Source organism: Tasmannia lanceolata, unplaced genomic scaffold (assembly GCF_043159265.1).
Source record: "Tasmannia lanceolata isolate RefF3 unplaced genomic scaffold, GAP_Taslan_0.1 ptg000011l, whole genome shotgun sequence".
NCBI lineage: Eukaryota > Viridiplantae > Streptophyta > Magnoliopsida > Canellales > Winteraceae > Tasmannia > Tasmannia lanceolata.
Genome location: NW_027518688.1, coordinates 21304857 through 21326361, shown reverse-complemented (window position 1 = coordinate 21326361; position 21505 = coordinate 21304857). Strand labels below are relative to the sequence as shown.

At 39.8% G+C, this 21505-nt stretch overlaps 2 protein-coding genes and 1 long non-coding RNA gene across 3 annotated transcripts; 2 read left to right on the top strand and 1 right to left on the bottom strand.

Moving 5' to 3' along the window:
- The first annotated feature begins 2090 nt into the window (after positions 1 to 2090).
- Positions 2091 to 2858, top strand: LOC143886023 (zinc finger BED domain-containing protein RICESLEEPER 3-like). The gene is made up of 2 exons (XM_077390024.1): positions 2091 to 2696; positions 2787 to 2858. Exons 1-2 carry the CDS (start codon positions 2091 to 2093, stop codon positions 2856 to 2858), a joined length of 678 nt encoding a protein of 225 aa, XP_077246139.1.
- Positions 2859 to 3189: 331 nt separating this feature from the next.
- LOC143886252 (uncharacterized) lies at positions 3190 to 3966 on the top strand. Its single transcript, XR_013253722.1, has 3 exons — positions 3190 to 3276; positions 3390 to 3455; positions 3602 to 3966. It is a non-coding gene; the product is annotated as an uncharacterized LOC143886252 (long non-coding RNA).
- Positions 3967 to 7656: 3690 nt separating this feature from the next.
- On the bottom strand, positions 7657 to 10161 carry LOC143886021 (uncharacterized). Its single transcript, XM_077390023.1, has one exon. It carries the CDS (start codon positions 10159 to 10161, stop codon positions 7657 to 7659), a length of 2505 nt encoding a protein of 834 aa, XP_077246138.1.
- Between the last annotated feature and the right edge of the window lie 11344 nt (positions 10162 to 21505).

Here is a 21505-nt window from a genome sequence, read left to right as displayed (position 1 = left end):
TTAATACTTAGGTTATAGCATCTTATTGCCTGGCAAATCTCAGGATTTCCGTGGACAGTAACCTCGGAGCCAACAACATGCTATAGCTTAAATATTAAAATTGTCAAAGATCGGTTGCAATTAGGATACGATTAGGGATGCACTGGCCATTTTTCCAGGAAAATCTAAAGACCCTAAAATTTCTGTTTCAATGGATTAAGGAATGAACATGTGACAGAATTTAAGGTTCTTTGGAAATTTTCACAATAATTTTTAATTGATTTCGAATTTTCAATGGATTTTATCAATTTTAAGCATATGAGTGATTTTACAAGTGAAATTATTGCAAACGAATTCGAAATGAGTTGAAATTTCTACAGCAGCAAGATGGGAATGTATGCAGCTTACTGGATGAGTTTTGCAGATTTTTACATTAAATTCACATTTAATCTTGATTAAACAATTAAATGACCAGATTACAACATTAACACAGAAACTACAAGAAATAGAAATTTAAATTCTATGAAATTTCTACAGAAATAAGATATGAATAAAAAAAACATGCTGTGAGAAGTTCATAGATTTTAATGACTATTTACAACCAATTCCGGATTTTACAATTTTCAGACCAGATTTTGAATTAACACTACAGCCCATATGAAAACAGATCCAAAACACTTGAAACTTTTACAGTAACAAGAAATATGGAATATAAGACAACTGTAAAACTTTCAAGAATTTTAATGATGATCTGGTGTCAGTAAAAATTCTCACAAAATCCGGTAATTTTCAAAGAAAATATAAAATAATATACCAAACCGAATCCAACAATTCTCAAAAATTCATGGTAGAATGTGTGAGTATCATAGTATTTGTCCACGAAATTTCATTAATTTTGGAGTCTGTTTAGTATATAATTTATTTTTCTTTGTCAAAAGATGTTTTTTTTGAAGAGTTTTCTATTTTTAAAATACAATTTGCGGAAAAATTCGGAAAAATTGGAAAAAATTCAAAAAACAATGTACCTACCTGTGATGAAGATCTCCGCCCAATCCAAGAGTCAAGAAAAATCGCCGCCGCCGATCTACTCCGCCGTCTTTCGCTTTCTCTTAGAGGGAAGGATTGGGGAGTGATTTAAAGAGATAATGGAAGAAGAATATCTTAGAGAGAGGGATTGGAGGAGTGATTGGAAGAGATAATGAAGGATGAATCTATTTTTTTTTCTCCTCCCTTCATATGGATGGGAAGGGAGATATATATAGGGAGAGAAAGAGAGAGAGAGAGATATGTTGGTGGAGAGCTCATCATGTTGTCCCTCTTAGTGGAGAATCCATCATTATTGTTCTTAGTGGAGGGCCCATCATGTTTCTTAGTGGAGAGCCCATTATTATTGCTCTTAGTGGAGGGCCCATCATGTTTCTTAGTGGAGAATCCATCATTATTGTTCTTAGTGGAGGGCCCATCATGTTTCTTAGTGGAGAATCCATCATTATTGTTCTTAGTGGAGGGCCCATCATGTTTCTTAGTGGAGAGTCCATCATTATTGCTCTTAGTGGAGGGCCCATCATGTTTCTTAGTGGAGAGTCCATCATTATTGCTCTTAGTGGAGGGCCCATCATGTTTCTTAGTGGAGAGTCCATCATTATTGCTCTTAGTGGAGGGCCCATCATGTTGTCTTAGTGGAGAGCTACCATCATTGCTCTTCATAAGAGGCCTCACAAGAGGCCCCACTGAGGCCCCACAACACGGGCCCCACAATGTGGGCCCTCGGTTGATTCGATTTTAAACAAATGTTCAATGCGAGTCCAAATTTAATCAAAATGCATCATGCGGCCCCACCAAATGGGTCCAACTTTCTCGATCCAAATTTAATCGAAGCACCCAATGCGGGCCCACCAAATGGGTCCCAATTCTCTCTGGTTTAGATTTTTCTGAATAATCCTTCTCAACATTTAGCGGGAAAATACGAAACACGACGGAAACGACCAAAAATATTTAGAAATGTAACAAACGGATGCGGGAAAGAAAGACATTGGAAAACCGACGGAAAACAAACCCTAATTTCTTTATCGATTAAGGTAGAGCAAAATGGGGTGTCTACAATGGTACGAATGGCAATGATTATGGGTGAAAATTTTGACAAGTACTGGGGCGATTGCAATTTGTTTATGGCTATTTCCAGCATCCTTGATCCTAGGTACAAGATGAAACTAATTGAGTTTTGTTTCCCCAAAATCTATTCAGTCTTTGAGTATGAAACTCACATGAAAACAGTTCGGGACTCATTGTATGAGCTGTATGATATTTTTGTCGTAGAGTCCGAGCGCCAATCTTCCATTGAGCAAAATTCACAATCATTTCAAGATATACAAAGAGTTGACGAATTTGAAGAATTTTGCCAATCTACTGAGACCTTTAGACCTTCCAAGTCAGAGATGGACACTTATTTGGAGGAAATTCGTTTTAAATGTGAGAAAGCACATTTTGATGTTTTGGAGTGGTGGAAAATGAATACACTCAAGTTTCCTACGCTTTCAAAAATGGCAAGGGATATACTCACTATACCAATCACTACAGTTGCTTCGGAGTCTGCATTTAGTGCGGGAGGAAGGGTATTGGACCAGTACAGAAGTTCTCTATCTCCAAAGACAGTGGATGGTTTGATTTGCTCTGGTAGTTGGCTTAGAGCTACTCAGAAGGCCATCTCTCCCCCTTCAGTAAGTGTCATATCATAACTTACAATTTTTTTATTTCATTATTTTATATATTACTTGCTTTAGTTGCTTATGTGATACTAAACTTTGCAGTGTGATTATATCGAGGAGGAAGATATAAGAGTTGTTATTCCAGATGATGCCGAACAGGTTGCCAATGTCTAAACTTTATCAATGTCTTGTTAAATGTTCATTGTGTATAACATTAAAGTTGACTTATTTTTTTTATTTTTGTAGGTCTGATTAACTTTTGAAGTTTGGACATTGGCAAGAATGACAAGAAGAATTTTCTTTGGAATAATTGTTTTAGTTTGGTAGTTGTTGGATTTTAATTTAATTTAGAACATATGATTATAAGAACTTATGTCTTATGGTATTTAGTATTTGTGTGATGGCAGTGTTATTTAATTTAGAACATGAGAACTTATGATATTTAATATTTTCACAATCACAAACCATCTTGTGACTCTTGTCTTTTAGTATTTAAAGAGCTGTCAAAAAAGGTTATTACATTTACCAAAAAAGCTATCACAAGTCAATTGAAGAAGAAAAGACAGCTAGTTTGGCAGGTTATCAAAATAAGGTTGTGCAGATAAGTAATAACATTTCCCTTGCTTTTCTACTTGGTAATTAGATTTTATAAAACCAAAGTTTACACTTATTGACTTGGTGCTCCTTCTTTTAATTTTTTGGCAGGTTAGTACTAATGTTTCTCAATTCTCATGGCACTATGCCAGTGATGGCACTATTGACTCTTGATAGGTTTGTCTCTGAACCCTTTTATAGTTTTATAATTTATACTATATACTTTTGGCAGATTGGTTTTATACTATACACTCTTGACTCATGGCACTATGGGTTTTTCTTGTATTTGTTTTTGTTGGTGCCCTGATGGGGCAATTGGACAGAACACTTCAACACAGGAAGGTCCTAGTTCTGATAAGAACTACGTCATCAATTGGGGTGGAGACCATGTCTCCTCTCTTGACCAAGGAAGAGAAATTTAGCTCTACATGGACAAATCCTCTGGTAGTCTGGTTCGTTCTTCTGTATGTTTTCTTCTTGTATTTTGTCTTCTTATCCATCATCTGATCATCATCGTCAATTCATCATCTTGTTGCTGTAGCCTGTTGGTGTAATTATTATTTTTTCGAAAATGCATGTTGGAAGTTGGTGTTATTATTAATAGTAGATTTTTGGCGGCAATAGAATGATACATAATAAACAAGATTTAGAAAATGAAAGGCCTGACATTGTTTGAAGGCTTTCTCTCCCTATATATCTCTGTATGTGTCTACTGAATCAGAAAAAATAAGAAGAAGATGCTCCTATTTAAACTCTGCAACTCTCTTCTCAGTTACAAGAAAACAGGAAAGCTAGAGCCAAATGGGTCGGGACGTTCATTGTATTCATTGGCATGGATGGTCTGTTGCATGTGAGAGCCACAGAGGCTCACTTTTAATCAGATTTTGTCTTTATTCACGAGGTGGCTGCTCTCACATGCAACGGGCCATCCTCAAAATGCCTTATGTGATGGAAACTAGCAAGTAGCAAATCCCTATGAAATTTGCCTTTATTCAGGATTTTGTCTTTTTGTATAATTGTATGATTCTAATCAAAAGACATCCTAAATATGAAATATCTCATTGAGTCATTGTTTGTTGAATTTTGAAAACCATTTGTGAGTCCAAAACTGATTATTGAGCTCTAATTTATGGGGAAAAATTAAACAGATCAGACTGGTTCCAGGTCCACTAACAAGCTCGTTAAGGCTCGCGAGCCTGACCGAGCCGAGCCTAGTTTGAGCCCGAGCCCGAGCCGAGCCCAAGTTTTGCCCTTAACGAGCCGAGCCGAGCTGGACCAAGCTCGGCTCGGCTCGGCTCATTTACACCCCTATATCCCACTAAAAAAGATGGGTTGGAAGTCCCAAAGAATGTGACGTTCAATTTAGGCTACTGGCAATTGATGAAAGAAATACTGTGGGAGAAAATTGTTGACGGTGGAGATGAAGGAAGTTGTAAATTGAGATGCTTCAAGGTGCATTGCCGCTTTCCTTAAGACGATATTCACCCCCACCAATTGTGCGCAAGGGGAACCTGATGCAAGCCTCTCCTAGGCTTCTTGGACTAAGGATCGGGAGAGTGACAGACACACACTCAAATGCTCAAGAATTCGGATTCAAGAAAAAAAATAGATTTACACAAGTTTGGTAAAATGAGCGTATCTCCCTCGATATAGGTTGGAATGACTTGATTCAAAAGCCAAAATTTTAAGGACTCAAAGATCTACAACTTTTCTGAAAAAAGTTTGCTCAGAAAAATACTAGAAAGGGCTTGAAATGCTGATTGAAGTGGATGAATGCGTATGGACAAGTTTCTGGAAATAGAGCGGGACAAGATAGAGAAAGATAACTTCAATGGCTACTCTTCTAGGTTGCCAAGGAAGATAGATAACATCAATTCTTCTAGATTGATGGTTGCAACTCTTCAAGGATGCAAACAATAGGGGAAAGCTCCTACACTTTAAGGAAGGAGTGAAACTCTTCTAGGTTTCAAGGAAGAACTCTTCAAGGTTCAAGGGAAAATGCACTAAGCAAATTTTCATTCAAATATTCAACTAACTCCATTACATATGTTTGATACTCTTTAAATAGATAAATACATGAGAAAATTCGTTCAAACTAGTCCACTAACTAGTTTAGGGACTCACATACATCATTAATAGTTTTAGGAACTCTAAACACATTAACTAGTCAAAGCTAGCAAACACAGTCTACCAAAATAGCCATAACTCTTCAACCACTGAGCCACATTAGGACCATGAATATCTGTTGAAAAGATAATTCAAAGACCTACAACTTCCTAGTTAAGCATTTGCTCTGATTCGTCCATCTAGAGGTCCAAAAACGGACTCCAAAAAGTGGTCAGACTCATTAATGCGGGACTCCAGCTCGATCAGCGTGTCCATGGTGGTCTTAATGCTTAATGGATTCAAGTTGGACATGGGCCTTGTGTTGGGCTTGGATGCGGGCTGACCTTCTCACTTGCTTAGGATGGTTCATCTGGGCTTCAAACTTGTCAACCTCATGGGTGTGGGCTGCATCATTCCCCCATTGTTTGAAAGAATTCGTCTCTGAATTCGAGGTATCATCATCAGTGGAATCTCCCATATAAGGTGTCAAATGGCGGACATTAAACACATCATGTATCTTCATATGGGAAGGAAGCTTGAGACGATACGCATTGGGATTGATGCGTTCAAGTACTTCAAGTGGACCAAGCTTTCTATCACTAAGCTTGTTGTAGCTTCCAACGGGGTGACGTTCTGGTGGCAAGTAAGCCCAAACAAAATCTCCGGGTTCAAATATGACTTCACGACGCCTCTTATCAACAGCCTTCTTATAGGTCTCAGATTTACTTTCCAGCTTACGATGAACATCTTCATGTATAAGCTTCATTTGAGATACAAAATCTTCAACTTGGGCAATGGGCTTTTCAGCAAATGGAATAGGTACAAGATCTAGTGCTGACTTGGGTTGTCGCCCATAGATAACCAAGAAAGGGCTGCAACCTGTAGAACGGTTCACCGAACTGTTGTAAGCAAATTCTCCAAGTGATAGGCGGTCTTCCCAAGAACAGGGATTGTCATCAATCAAGGTTCTCAACAAATTTCCCAACGATCGGTTTACAACTTCGGTTTGCCCATCAGTTTGAGGGTGGAACACAGTGCTATACTGCAGTGTGGTCCCAATACTCTTCCATAATTGACGCCAAAAGTGACTAAGGAACTTCGTGTCTCGGTCTGAAGTGATGGTATTCGGTACTCCACTCATTCTGAAAATTTCTTTGAAAAATAAGCTAGCAATGCGTGAGGCATCCATAGTCTTCCGGCAATGTATGAAATGTGCCATTTTGAAAAATCTATCAACGACCACAAATATGGAATCCATTCCTCGGTGTGTCCGTGGCAATCCAAGGACAAAATCCATGGATATATCCTCCCATGGTGCATGTGGTATAGGCAAAGGCAAATAGAGACCGGCATTTGTAGTTTGTCCCTTACCAATTTGGCAATTTCAGCATCTCATAACATAACGATGTACATCCCATTTCTGATGTGGCCAAAAGTACTTTGCTGAAACAAGTTGGAGAGTTTTGTCCAACCGAAATGACCTTCATTATGTATCTCACCAATCACCTTTTGCCGAAGAGAGCAATCCGGTACACATAAGCGATTTCCTTTGAAGAGAAAACCATCACATAAGGTGAAATCAGCAAGCTTCTCATCTTGAGCATATGATATGAGTTTGGAGAAGTATTCATCCTCCATGTATAGCTGTTGGAATGAGTCAAAGCCGAGCACAGTAGTGCGCATGGTATTGAGCAAGCTTTTCTTTCGGCTGAGAGCTCCGCAACCTGATTTTGTACACCCGCCTTGTGCTTGATGTTGAAGGTGAAATCTTGAAGATATTCCGCCCATTTTGCACGCCGAGAATTTATCTTTTGTTGACCTGAAATGTACTTCAATGCTTCATGGTCAGTGTACAAAATAAATTCTCTATGAATTAGGTACTGCCTCCAATGCTCAAGTGTGCGAAACAAGGCATAAAACTCCAAATCATAAGTACTATATTTGAGTTTGGCACCATTCAACTTCTCACTGAAGAATGCAATGGGACGTCCTCCTTGACTTAGAACTCCTCCTATGCCGGTTCCGGATGCATCACAATGAACCTCAAAAATGAGATCGAAGTTGGGAAGCGCAAGGACCGGGGCTGTACATAACTTTCCTTCAGTTGTTCAAAGCTTCTTTGGGCTTCAATGGTCCACTCAAAAACACCTTTCTTCATACAAGAAGTGAGTGGGGCAGCAATAGAACTGAAGTGTGCAATGAATCGTCGGTAGAAGGAAGCTAGGCCATGGAAACTTCGAACTTCATGCATGTTTATTGGGGTTGGCCATTCTTAGATCACCTTGATCTTGGCATCATCAACTGAAATCCCTTCTCTTAAAATGTTAAATCCAAGGAATAGGATTTGTGGCACCATGAAGTAACACTTTTCAGGGGCTGCAAATAAGTGTGCTTGCCTTAGCAAGCGTAACACATCTTGAAGGTGCTGCAAGTGCTCATTAGTAGTCTTACTAAAAATCAAAATATCATCAAAATAAACAACCACAAAACGTCCAAGATACGACTTTAGAACCTGTGTCATGAACCTCATGAAGGTGGAAGGTGCATTAAACAATCCAAATGGCATGACTAGCCACTCAAATAGTCCATCTTTGGTCTTGAACGCCGTCTTCCATTCATCTCCGGGCTTGATTCGGATTTGATGATATCCACTCTTTAAGTCTAACTTTGAGAAGATGGTGGCACCGGAAAGTTGGTCCAAGAGATCATCAAGACGAGGGATCGGAAAGCGGTATTTGATGGTGATTTTGTTGATGGCTCTACTATCAACACACATTCTCCAAGTGCCATTTTTCTTCGGCACCAAAAGGGCTGGAACGACACATGGGCTGAGGCTCTCCCTTATGAAACCTTTGTTCAATAGTTCCATGATTTGCCGTTGTAGTTCTTCATGCTCCACTGGACTCATCCGATAGTGAGCTAGGTTGGGTAAAGATGCACCGGGCAGCAAGTCAATTTGGTGCTGAATGTCTCTCATGGGGGGAAGGTCAGAGGGAAGGTCTAATGGAAATATATCTTTAAATTCTTCCAAAAGAGGCTTGACTTGGTTCGGAATGATTGGTACAACCACATCTCTAATATCGGACTTGTTAAGTAAGATGTAGATAACACTAACGCCTTCCATAGCACTCTTTACATCTTTCATCACAAGAAAATTAGAGGATGGGGAGTTTTCAACCAAAGGAGTTTGAATTGGCTCTTTACTAGGTGCTAAAGTAATCTTCTTTCCTCCATAGTCAAAAGAGTAAGTGTTGCGATACCCGTCATGGATTGTTTTCTTATCAAATTGCCATGGACGGCCAAGGATGATATGACTACAATCCATAGGAATCACATCACACCATATCTTGTCAAAGTAGATGGAAGCAATAGAAAGATTGACAAGACAACGTTTGGAAACAGTTACCTCCATACCTCGCTTTAACCAAGACATCTTGTAAGGGGTTGGATGTTCTTTCAACTCCAATTTCAGCTTGCTTGCCGCCGCCTCAGAATTTATATTTTCACAACATCCGGAATCAATGATTAATTGACATACCTTTCCAGAAACAGTGCATGCCGAGTGAAAAATGTTGTTGCGCAACCAACGATTTCCAGCTTCTTGTTTTGGAGTTCGAAAAATTTTCCGCATTATAAGGAACTCACCGGTATCGGCATTAAGCACTTGCTCATCCTCCAAGTTACTCTCATCATCCTTTGGGTCAATATCAGTGTCTTCCTCACCCGGATCATCAGATTCATTTTTCACAAGTAATGCTTTACCCGCTTGTCGCTTCCGACAATTGCTAGCACGATGTCCTATCTCACCACATGAATAACAACGCATACTGGTTGTAGAGCTTTGACCGGTAGGAGGGGGTTTATTAGAACCCTTGGGTGGGGCAGAGGCTTTGTTGATGCTATTGGTGTGTGAACTTGTGTTTCCGGCTTTGTTGGTGCCAACCGCACCTTGAACTGCTCGATTTGTGAAGGATGTGGATTGTTGCTTTCGAGAGCGCGAATGCTCCACCTTGAGAGCTCTTTGGTGTGCATCTCCCAAATCCCAGATGTCAATAACATCAAGGGTGTCTTGGATATGAAGTTGAAGGCCTCCCAAATACTTGTTCACGAGCATCTCCTCCAGATCTTGAATATTGTTGCGAATTACCAACTCATTGAATTCATTGGTGTATTGTTCCACCGATCGCGTACCTTGCCTCAAATTTTGGTACCGTTGGTACAAATCCCTCTTATAACCTTTGGGAAGGAAGTACTTGCGGATCTTGTCCTCCATCTTTCTCCATCGAGTGATAGGGTCCTTACCGGCGGAGTGGCGGGTTTGCTTCTCACGTCTCCACCAAGCTATGGCCTTGCCTCGGAATCGCATGGCAATGATGCCAACACGACGCTCTTCCGGGACATTTCTATGATCAAAAACTTCATTCACAAGTGTTAACCAATCAATGATTTCATCAGGAGAATCAGTTCCTAGAAATTCTGGAATGTCTCTCTTGATTTCCTTTTCCCAATCCGGTTCTCGAACACCTTGTGTGTGGGGTTGAGGGCGCCTACCTTGTCGCAAAGATTGAACACTTTTTGAAGAAGAAGAATCACCATTAGTTCTTCCGGATCTAGAATGGGGTGGAAGATTGTTTACTTCCGCACGAAGACGTTCAACTTCTCGAGTCAAATCATTGATTTGTTGTTGCATATGCTGTTGCAAGTTTTCAGCAAGTGTGTGTACTTCATCCAAGGGGATTGTTCGACCACCTCGACGTCGGGCTTGTCTTGGAGGCATTGTCCTCTCCTCCAAAGATCTGATACCAAAATGATGCAAGCCTCTCCTAGGCTTCTTGGACTAAGGATCGGGAGAGTGACAGACACACACTCAAATGCTCAAGAATTCGGATTCAAGAAAAAAAACAGATTTGCACAAGTTTGGTAAAATGAGCGTATCTCCCTCAATATAAGTCGGAATGACTTGATTCAAAAGCCAACATTTTAAGGACTCAAAGATCTACAACTTTACTGACAAAAGTTTGCTCAGAAAAATACTGGAAAGGGCTTGAAATGGTGATGGAAGTGGATGAATGCGTATGGACAGGTTTCTGAAAATAGAGCGGGGCAAGATAGAGAAAGATAACTTCAATGGCTACTCTTCTAGGTTGCCAAGGAAGATAGATAACATCAATTCTTCTAAATTGATGGTTGCAACTCTTCAAGGATGCAAACAATAGGGGAAAGCTCCTACTCTTCAAGGAAGGAGTGAAACTCTTCTAGGTTTCAAGGAAGAACTCTTCAAGGTTCAAGGGAAAATGCACTAAGCAAATTTTCATTCAAATATTCAACTAACTCCATTACATATGTTTGATACTCTTTAAATAGATAAATACGTGAGAAAATTCGTTCAAACTAGTCCACTAACTAGTTTAGGGACTCACATACATCATTAATAGTTTTAGGAACTCTAAACACATTAATTAGTCAAAGCTAGCAAACACAGTCTACCAAAATAGCCATAACTCTTCAACCACTGAGCCAAATTAGGACCATGAATATCTGTTGGAAAGATAATTCAAAGACCTACAACTTCTTAGTTAAGAATTCTGATTCGTCCATCTAGAGGTCCAAAAACGGACTCCAAAAAGTGGTCAGACTCATTAATGCGGGACTCCAGCTCGATCAGCGTCTCCATGGTGGTCTTTATGCTAATGGATTCAAGTTGGACATGGGCCTTGTGTTGGGCTTGGATACGGGCTGACCTTCTAACTTGCTTGGGATGGTTCATCTGGGCTTCAAACTTGTCAACCTCATGGGTGTGGGCTGCATCAGAACCACAAATTCGACTCAAGCCCAGTGAAGTTTTCACCAAATGTTTGTTAACGTTTTGCACTAAACGTAGACAAATCCCGTGTCACCCTTGGATTTAACAAGTATGCAAGATACTTGTGTTTGTGTTTCTAGAATGACAGAAAACTAGAAGAAAACTTCTAAAAGATGGTAAAAACGAATTTAGAAAGGCTTTAAGAGAATGAAATTGCTTATGGAAATTCACAAATTCGAATTCCCCTAGTGGGTTTTCTTAATCTACTGTAAATGAGTGGTTTTTGGTCTTTATATAGAGCTTCCGATGTCTTTTTTGTTTGAAAAAGCACACCCCTACAAGTCACCTTTTAAGATTGGAAAGAAATCTGACCATTAGATCGCTCACATCCACGATTCTATGGTCCAGATTACTCCTGAAGTGACTGTTGGTTTGTGGGTTTGTGTAATACCAACGTCCACCCTCCTAACAGCACAAAGTGCGCCAAAAAGAGCAACTAGCGCCCTACAACACACGTCACGCATGTGCGGATGGTGCAACGGTGCAGACCATTCCAAAACCGATTGTGCAATAAAGCAAGAGAGAGAGAGACGTAGGTAATGCTTTTTATACCCCTCTCCAATCTCTTGAGTTTCCAATGTGGGACTATTCTCCCAAAGCACTTTTCACTCTCTTTTCCCAAAGCGACCCAGTTTACAAACAAGATTCACATTTCTTTTATAACCTTTTCAAAATTACTCTTTGAAAATACTCTAACAAATATATCCGTCACCATTTCCTTCAAGTTCTATAACAAAATCTTTAAGTGACGCCTTTAATGGAGACCGAAAATTTTCCGTTGCTAATTACTTTCAGGGACGAATTTTGGCCTATTGGGGATGGATTTTGTCTGTTACCTCTATATTTCTTGTAGTGGAAGGTAAAGGCTGGGATTCTAGGATTGACATTTGAATATCTCAACAGATTTCTGGTCATAATTAACCATATCCTTCTTCCACTGGCCAACAATATCACTCGTCTACAAAAGAAATGGTGTTGTCACATCCCATGTGATCTCCTAATCTGCCTCCTTGCAACTCCCATATAATCTGCCCCATCAACAAACTCCGCAAAAAACAAAAGATTTTCAAGAAAAAGGTACCCATGATGGAAATGCATATCCCCTGTAAATTGATTCAATCCCATTCATATCGCTTTGAAGTCCCCATCTTCCTCGTATAGTATATTTAGACACTCAAATCCGACAAATTCAGCTCGTATTCAAAATTGCCTTCTGACTCAAGCCATCTGCAACTCGATTCTATTGTTTGGATTTGTGCTTTAATACAAAAGTGGAAAGTTGTAAGATGGAGTTCCATCTAGCAAGCATTTTGTTCACACTGCTTGATATAATCATAAAAGTTTGGAGAAGTTTTTAGTCCTCAAGCACAATTCTATTGAGCCAGGTTTTAGTGGTCAAGCACATTGCTATTGAGCCAGACCACCTAGGTAATCTGATCCACATGCAGAGTGGCGCAAGGACTTGGCAATCCTAGTCGTATCGTCCTAAAAGGGCATCCTCAAACCATTTTAGCACGAATATTGAAATGATCAAATAATAGTATATTGATAGGGATCAAAATTTTCCTCGCATTAAAATCATGTTTTCAAGGTGGGATAGTGGCGATCTGATTGGTTGGGTGTCCCGAGCGGAGCGTTATTTTTTATTCCATCAGACAACGGAGAATCTCAGGGTCGCAATCGCTTCTATCAATCTCAAGGGAGATGCTACTCAAAGTTATAATTGGTTTGAAGGTTGAAATCCCAATAGGGCAACCCAAGAAGGGGGTGAATTGGGTAATTTAAAATTTTTACCTTAATTAGAAAGGGTGTCTGAGATCAATCCTAGATTATTCTAACCCTTGTTTAAGTATGCTTAAGAAAATAAAGAAGAGAAATTACCAATCACCAAAGGAAAGGGGAGAAGTAGATGCACATCACAATGAAGACACCAAGATTTATAGTGGTTCGGTCTATCAACAAGACCACTCCACTCTTCCAAGAAGGTCTCCTTGGGTACTCCACTAATGGTGAGATTCTACACGCCGAATCGAATCTCCGAGCCATACAAACACTTCTCCGCCTTCGAGGGCACAAACCCTCTTTGCTCCGGATTCACCTTTGTTAACGGGCCGAATCGTAGACCCTCTTACAATGTCAAGATTCTCCTTTCTTAACGGGTCGAATCGGAGACCCTCTTCCAATGAAGAACAATAAAAGAAGAATTCTCAAAGCCTCTTGATAGGCAGATTTTACAATAATGGAAGCTTACAAAACTCTCCAAAAGATAACAAAGATAAAAGCCCTATATATTCTTCAAAAGGATATGCAAGTTCAAAGCATTTGAATAGAAATAATGGATTTTGAAGGTTAAAGCTCAAATGAGGTTTTCAATAAGTCCAAAAGTCATAGAATCCATGAGAAAACATCATATTTATAGTCCACAATGATTCCTCAATGTTTGGGAGTAGTTTGGGCAAGAAAAGATAAAAAACGGGTCAAAAAAGCAACTAGCCGTTTGTGGACCCCGATCCAAGAGGACGGGTGCCGAGGACGCGAGATCCTCTGCAACCCTCTGAGATCTCCACCATGTGAAGGAGAGCTCTACGAAGGAACTCTCGAAACGGATGCCACCCTCATAGCAAAGCACGAGTGGCGATAAATGAGATACCTCTTGATCTAAGGATAAATCCCCAAACCATGACGTACCTAAAATAACTCAGAGTCGCCATCCATAGATAGGCCATGGAACCTCAAAATCAAATCCTCTGTGCAATGGATAACCAGAAATATATATGGGCTCGTGCCTGGTTACGAATGGAGAAGGTCCGAAGAGCACCCCCAATTCGTCCGAGTCCAAGCACTTGGTCTCTTATGCCATTTATTATTAACTCCAAAGAAGTTTGGGCAAAATCATGTGAAATTGGAAGAAATATCCCCGAGTGAACGTCTATCTAATCATGCATGACTCGAGGATGAAATAATAAGCACACACAGAATAAAATAAAAGATAAGTGTCTTCTAAGCACAGCTAGGTTATGAGTAACATGTCTAACTGGTGTCTAAGTTCTGGTGGACAAACACATACACGCTACAGCTAAAGGTATAAGGTCTATACAAGAAAGTAAGATAACACAACAAAACATACAATATAACTCGATATCACATAAAATACAATCAAGACAAATCCTAAACTCTAAACAATTTAGCCCGAGTCCTTGGATGGTCTGATGTTCATCCAAAGAAGCCTACATATCCCCGCCTCCACAAGAATAAGAGCAACGTAGTTCTTCGCGCCTATTCTAAGCTATGATGCCTAAGACACCTAGACCTCTATACTAGACTCGATCTAAAAGACCGGACTAGTTATTAAAGCTTCTTGAGCGATTACTTAGATTCCAGTGAATTGTAGATTTTAGAACACCCTACATGCCCTAACTAAATGCAGGTTAGCCCTAAGCTAATGCAGGTGGTTCCTACAACCTATGTGTAACTAGGCTGCATTTTCTAAAGAAAACAAAGGGCGGACTAACGCATCATATTCTAGTCATCAGTCGGCGATGTGGATCGTCAACTGACCGGACGGAGGCGCTCCTATAACTCTAGGACAAACCCCTAACTCTAAAAACAACCACAACAAATCAAGGACAAACCCCCTAACTCTAAAAAAAAACTCTATCTAGGAGAAACTCCTAACTCTAGAGGAAGAGCTTTTTGAAAACACGGTTTTAAAGAAAAAAAGAGTTAAAGTATTTATTTACAAAGTTTGGCTGGACTTGGGATAAAGATCTCAAGCTGCACTACGTACCTCGTGGAAGAGGAACAAGCCAACGTAGTTCGAAATCGAACTCTCCAAACTAAAACTTAACACCGCAAATGACTTAAGGTTTTTAATGCTTTTCAAATGTTTTTGACTTTTACATTTTTGATGGTTTTGAATTTTGAAATATTCAATTATTTTTTAGGATTTTTAAAGGGTTTCAATGTTCTTGCGATTTTAAGATTTCAAATGTTTATGGATTTTAAAATTTCAAATACCTTCACCCTCTTGGTTAAAGGCCAAAGGGAACACACAAAGCAACACCCTAGGGTAAAACCCTTAGGGTAAAGGGGGAACCCCAAACCAACAAACTAGTAACCCAAAACAAGATGTAACAATCCACAAACAGGTAGACAAGTACCCCAAGAACAAAGAAAATGATCTAAGATCCCGAGCAGGTAAGCTCTAATAAGACTGAGTTAGTCTCTAATGGAAAAACTCCTAGCTAATAACACTAGAGAGGGAGTATAAATGAGTCAGAGACTCTCTAATAACACTACCAAAAAGAGATGAGTAAATAAGTCAAAGACTCGCTCTAGAAGAAAGGGGGACTCTAACAAGAGGCTGGGTAAGCCTCCTAACGGGGAAACACTCTAAATGAAACAAGGCTTGTCTCCAAATCGGGGCACTATAAATGAGGCAAGGTATGCCTCCTAGAAAGAAAGGTGGCCTCCTAGAAAGAAAGGTGGCCTCCAAGTATCCAAGTATCCATATCATCGCCCTTGCAATGATAAAGTAAGGGATTAGGCAACTAACTGACCAAGTTGGTCTCCAACTAGTAGGGGGTACAAGTTGGTGTACAACTTAGAGAGGGACTCTATAAATGAGGCAAGGCATGCCTCCTATGGGTACACTGTCTATCAAAATCAAGGTAACGTCCCTGAGGGTAGGCTCTAAACAATAAGCTTGCCCCCAAGGGAGAAACACCTTAATGAGACTAAGCATGTCTCCTAAAAGAGGACTCATGGAACTTGGAAGGTCTAGACATGATTTGGAAGTGATCCTAGAAGTTTAAAGGTCTAGGTTGACATGGAACACAGGCTCCACTCATTTAGCATAAAAAAAAACATTGAAAACACTCTACACAACATGTAATTTTCGCAAATAAAGCTCTAAAATATAGAGTAAATCATGAAAATTGATCAATATATGTTTTGTGACTTGCTAGCATGCTTATCATATCCCAATACAAGCATTATAATCAATATAGGCTCAAAACAATCTAAAAAAAAAAAAGATGAAATTTTCACCCAACATGTAATTTTCACTAAAGAGGGTAAAACAATGCCAAACAATTCATGGAAATGATTCAATATATGATTTAAAACTTGCTACCAAGCTCAAAACATCCAAAACAATCATTAAAATTGAATAGAGCTCAAGTTGTCGGTGATTTTCAAGAAATGGCACAGTTATGACATATAGTGTGAAAAATGCGACTTTGCACTGACTTTTGGACCCCTCAAACATCAAAACCATAAAAAACTCTACTAATCAAAATTGTAGATCTCAGCATAAGAGACATTCTCTCAGTTGACCATTTTGTTTGGAACTAGCCAGAAGTGGCCGAAAAATGGCCTCTTCCGATCCATCACCATTAAAAGACATATTAGTGTTTTAACTGAAAGTTCGGGCTCAGCTTTGACAAAGTATTAGAAAATCTTGTGAAAAACATTTTTCCATTCTACAGCTTCGGACGAAACAGAACTGAAAAAGCCTAAAAATGGCCAAAAAGCTGTTGTTGCAGAAATGACAGTTGTTTCCAAACAACTAAAGCTTGTAAGTAGTTTTTGACATATTAAAAAGCTTTTATGGAAACATTTTCTCAACAAAACAGTTTTAGGAAATATTATAACAAACACTTTTCCAGTTGACAGTTTTGAACAATTCCGACCAGAAGTAGCCCAAATTTTACTCAACACAATAATTTTGAAAAAACTTGAACAAAAACGGCGTTATGGACTGAAAACTTTAAACGGGCATAACTCTCTCGTCTTTTGGCCAAATTTGGACTGCCATATGTCGAACTGGCCGGCTCGACTAGATCTACAAGATTGAAATGTTTGTTTTTAGAAGTTCTGAGCATTTGAGGTCAAAAAATGGAAAATTCAGAACTAAGGATCACTATACGTAGGAGAACACAGACACATACACACATATACACTCATATTCACATATATGTGCGTACCTTCACATTCACAAGCATTTAGTCACACATCCCTGCCCACATTCACATACGCAACTGTACACACACACGCACCTTTATACACAGGTACACACTCTCATATAGAGATATATTCACAAGCACACATACACACACATGTATTCTCACATACATATTCACAAACACATGCACATATACTCATGCACACAAACACTCACAGACACACATACTTACATATACTCAAACACATACACACATATAATGAATCGGAGTGAGGGTGCATTTGGGATTCAAACCTCTCATCTCATCCTATTTGACCTTCCTATCAAATTCAAACATGAGTAAAATGAAACTGAGAGTCTAACTTCACTCCTTATGCATTTGAGGACAGGAGGATAAGCTAAATGACTGAAAACAATTTCCCAAGCTCAAATACCCTGAATAATGGAGATTGCGCACCTACAGTGGAGATTGAACCCACATTATTATTCTTTAGACTTGCTGTACCTGAAAAAGTGGGACCAATAGGGGAATTTGACTGGTTCACGCTGCAAGGCCTTCTAGATAAGTACTTCATTATGTTCTTGCTAGTGAACTTGATAGAAACCAGCGACTGGAGCAGCATATGGTGCTCGCCCAACATATTTAAGGCCGTCCACGCTCCCTCTTCCATAGCTTTCATGGCTGTTGAAAACCGAGGTGAAATGTAAGTGTACGCTGCCTTGTTCCTTGACTCTTCCTGGCACCACACTATCTTTGCATTTGGATATCGCTTCAGCTCTCGTGAGACCAGGTCATATGGGAATGGGTAAAACTGGTCAGTTCCTCTTCGAGATTAGAGTGGTTGTTCTGATGAGGGCTGCTATGGACCGAATTAATGCCAAAATAGGGTTGAACTATGGACAGAATTGTGCTAAAAACTGGGAGCATATCCATGGGCTGAAATGTGCTAAAACAGGGAGCATATCCATGGGCTGAAATGTATTAGCATGGAGCATATTCATGGGCTGAAATGCAAGTAGCAGGGCTGACTTTATAAACATATATCTTGGGCTAAATTGTGAAAAACAAACCAGGACTAAATCATATTCTTGAGCCATTCAAAATAGGAGTTGAATCACGTATTTGAGCCATACAAGACAGGAGTTGAATCACGTATTTGAGCCATAAAGAGACAGGGGCTGATTTAGAATATAAGCATGAACAAATGTGGAATCATAGGCTAGCAATCCAACTAATTAGTATTTTCTAAGGGAACATGATTTATACTTATTTTCACGGGACGAGGTCAAGGAGAATAATAATGCACACAACACTATGCAAAACTGTATGAACTAATTAGATTCTTGATGACCCAGCAAGAAAGAGAAATTCAATTGGAAGCCAAGCAGTAATTAAGACCCAAAATTAAAGAAATCTGTGAAACTGCTGGGAAATGGAATCCGTGATCAAAAGAAAAATGCACACAGCAAAGACTATAAGCAATCATGAATGGATTCCCATAAAACGAATCAAAGAAAGTAAGATGAAAAGAAAGTTACCTTTACTCTAGTTCTTCTCCTTCTTCCTCTCTATTTCTCTAAAATTTGATGATCCGGTGATTGCCACGACCTCGAACCTCAAAGCCCTCTTCTTCCTCTTTTTTGTTTACAAATCTCAGAGAGGTGAAGACAAAATAGAGATGAGAAATGAAGAGGTGGATTGATAGAGACGCTAGGATCTAAATGGAGGGGAAAATTACCGCAAGCAATGAAGGTGGCCGGAGTTGTAATGGGTTTGATGGAAAGTGGAGGTTGGTTTTTATGTGGGTTTGGGGCTGAAATGGGAGAAGGGTAGCGAGATTCCTCCGGGATGATTGGAGAGGGTGACCGGAGTTGGGGTTTGGATTAGAATCTAGGGTTTAGGGAATATTGAAGAAGAGGTGGCCGTGAATGGAATGGTCGGGTGAGGATGGGTGATGATGATTTAGGTACGGGTGGTCGGATTCCGGTGAGAATCCTACCGGAGAAGGAGGGTTTGATGGAGGTCGCAAGTCCGGTTGGAGATGGTGGTGGGATTCGGACGGAGCTCCGGCGGAGTGAGGTCGGAGAAGAAGAAGAAGAAGAAGAAGAAGAAGAAGAGGGAGATGGCTGGCCGGAGATGATGGTCGGAGGTGGAGATGGCTATGGTGGTGAGAAGATGGTGGTGGCTATGAAAGAAGTGGTAGGGATGATGGCTGTGGAGGTAGAGAAGAGGGTTGAAGATGGTGGTGGCAATGGCGATGGGCACCCGGAGAAGATGGGGCGAAGGTGGTGGCTGCACTCCCCTCTCCTCTTTTTCTCTTTTTTTCTTTTTTTCCTTGGCTGCAAATGAGGCTCCCCTGTTGGAAGAGAAAATGAGGAAGATTCCCTCCTTAAATCCCTTGTTCGGATGGCCCTAAAGGGAAATGATATAACAGACCCCCCTTTCCTCCTTGGACAGCCCCTTAATGCGTATTTTATACATTTTATCCTTACAGAAGAGGTGGTCCAAGGTGAAAAGGGAAATGATATATTCGTACCCCTTTCTTCTCATTTGGACAGCCCCCATCTATGTATATTGACTATTTATCTACCCCTTCAAGGGTAGTCCAAACAAATGATTCGATTGGAGGTTCTAGATCAGACTATGTAAATGAATTGGGACATGACCCTCTCTTGAATAATCCACTACCCTTTGGCTTCAATTAATAGGATATTGCACACCTCCTTTCTTAGATGGGCCACCCCATTTAGATAATTTGGCCCCCCTTTTACCTTTAAAGGAATTAGAATATTAGCCTCTTTTCCTTCCTGGGCAACTCCAAATAATATTAATCACTCTCCCTCTATTAATGATACAAATACGACTGTAAAAATTAGCTCGTCTTATTTGGCATTTTCAACTGATTTCGACAAAAATTTATAGGAGGCTACTGGCGATCCTAACTTACTTCGTGATGAAACTTGGGATCCTAATTCACTTGCTTAATGGAATTTTGATTCAAAATAAGGGTTTAGGGCTCGGTCAAAATGGGGTGTCTACACCGTTATGCCCCAATGGCTAGTTTTTTGCCCAACCACGGTAGCCTGCAGTGGTGACTAGTCGACTAGGCCCGGTCGACCGCGGTAGGGCGGTAGCCCGCCGCTGGTATGCTGGAATTCCAGCAAAAAACAGTTTTTTAGCCGCTTCTTGATAAATTCATATCTCCCTCGTTTTTTTATCGGATTTTGATGTTCTTATACTCTACGGACATGAGAAAAATGAGAGCTATCTGTTAAAAATATTTTAAAAAATATTTGATAGTATTTTGAACCATTTAAATCAGTTTTAATCTGCTGTTTTCACAATTCAAGTGCTAATGTCTTTCCTTTTCATTTGTAAACTTTGGTTAGCACTTGGGCTTTCGTTCTTGGGCTATGGACTTTTATTTTAATAACATTTAGGACCTTTGAAAATAATTTTACATGAAATACAAATAGATTTCAAGATTGGTTTTGAAAGAGGAATGAAAAACACTTTGAAATGCAAAACCACTTGAAAAAGATCTCTAATACAATCTATAAAGTTAAACTACTTAGCACCTCAATCGTATTGGCGTCAAAGGTCTTCATCGGGCTTTTGGCTTGTAAGTGAACACTTGAGAAAGCTTTGGAACATGTGACTTCTCTTCTTGAATGAATCTTTACTTTTGAGGCATGAGAAGGTCACCAATACACTGTTCAACTTCAAGCTCCTCTTGGCATATGCTAGGCATGGTTGTGGGATCATCAACTTGAGCTCTATGCTTGGACATCTTCCAAAGATGGTTCCTCCAATGTGTGCAAGATCTCTTAGTTCATTTTCGTATGTTGAACCTCAAGTCTTGTGTCGTGTTGTATTGTGTAATGTCGATATGACATATGAAGTTCCTATTTAAGGCACAACACTCTAAAGCAACACATTAGTCCATAAAGACTAATCAATTTGGATTTGCTAGCATCAAAACAAGAAAGTAAAGGTGAATAGTTGAACCCATGGGAACCCTTAGGCTAACAAAGATCCTTGTAATGAAATTCCTACTTGGAAGGAATCCGTACAGGGTCTATTAGTTCGTTTTGGACCATCTGGGTAAGAAGATCTCCATGGAGAACTAGCAAAAATATAGCAAACAACAACTGTCTTGGAGTCTCAAGGTCGCTTTGAACGACTCTCAAACCAAGCCAGAGACTGGTTGGAGCCACAGTTGGTTGGGACGTTTGTCGCAGGACTCTGTCCAGATGTTAGATGGGATATCAAGATGTATCATCCTTGCACGA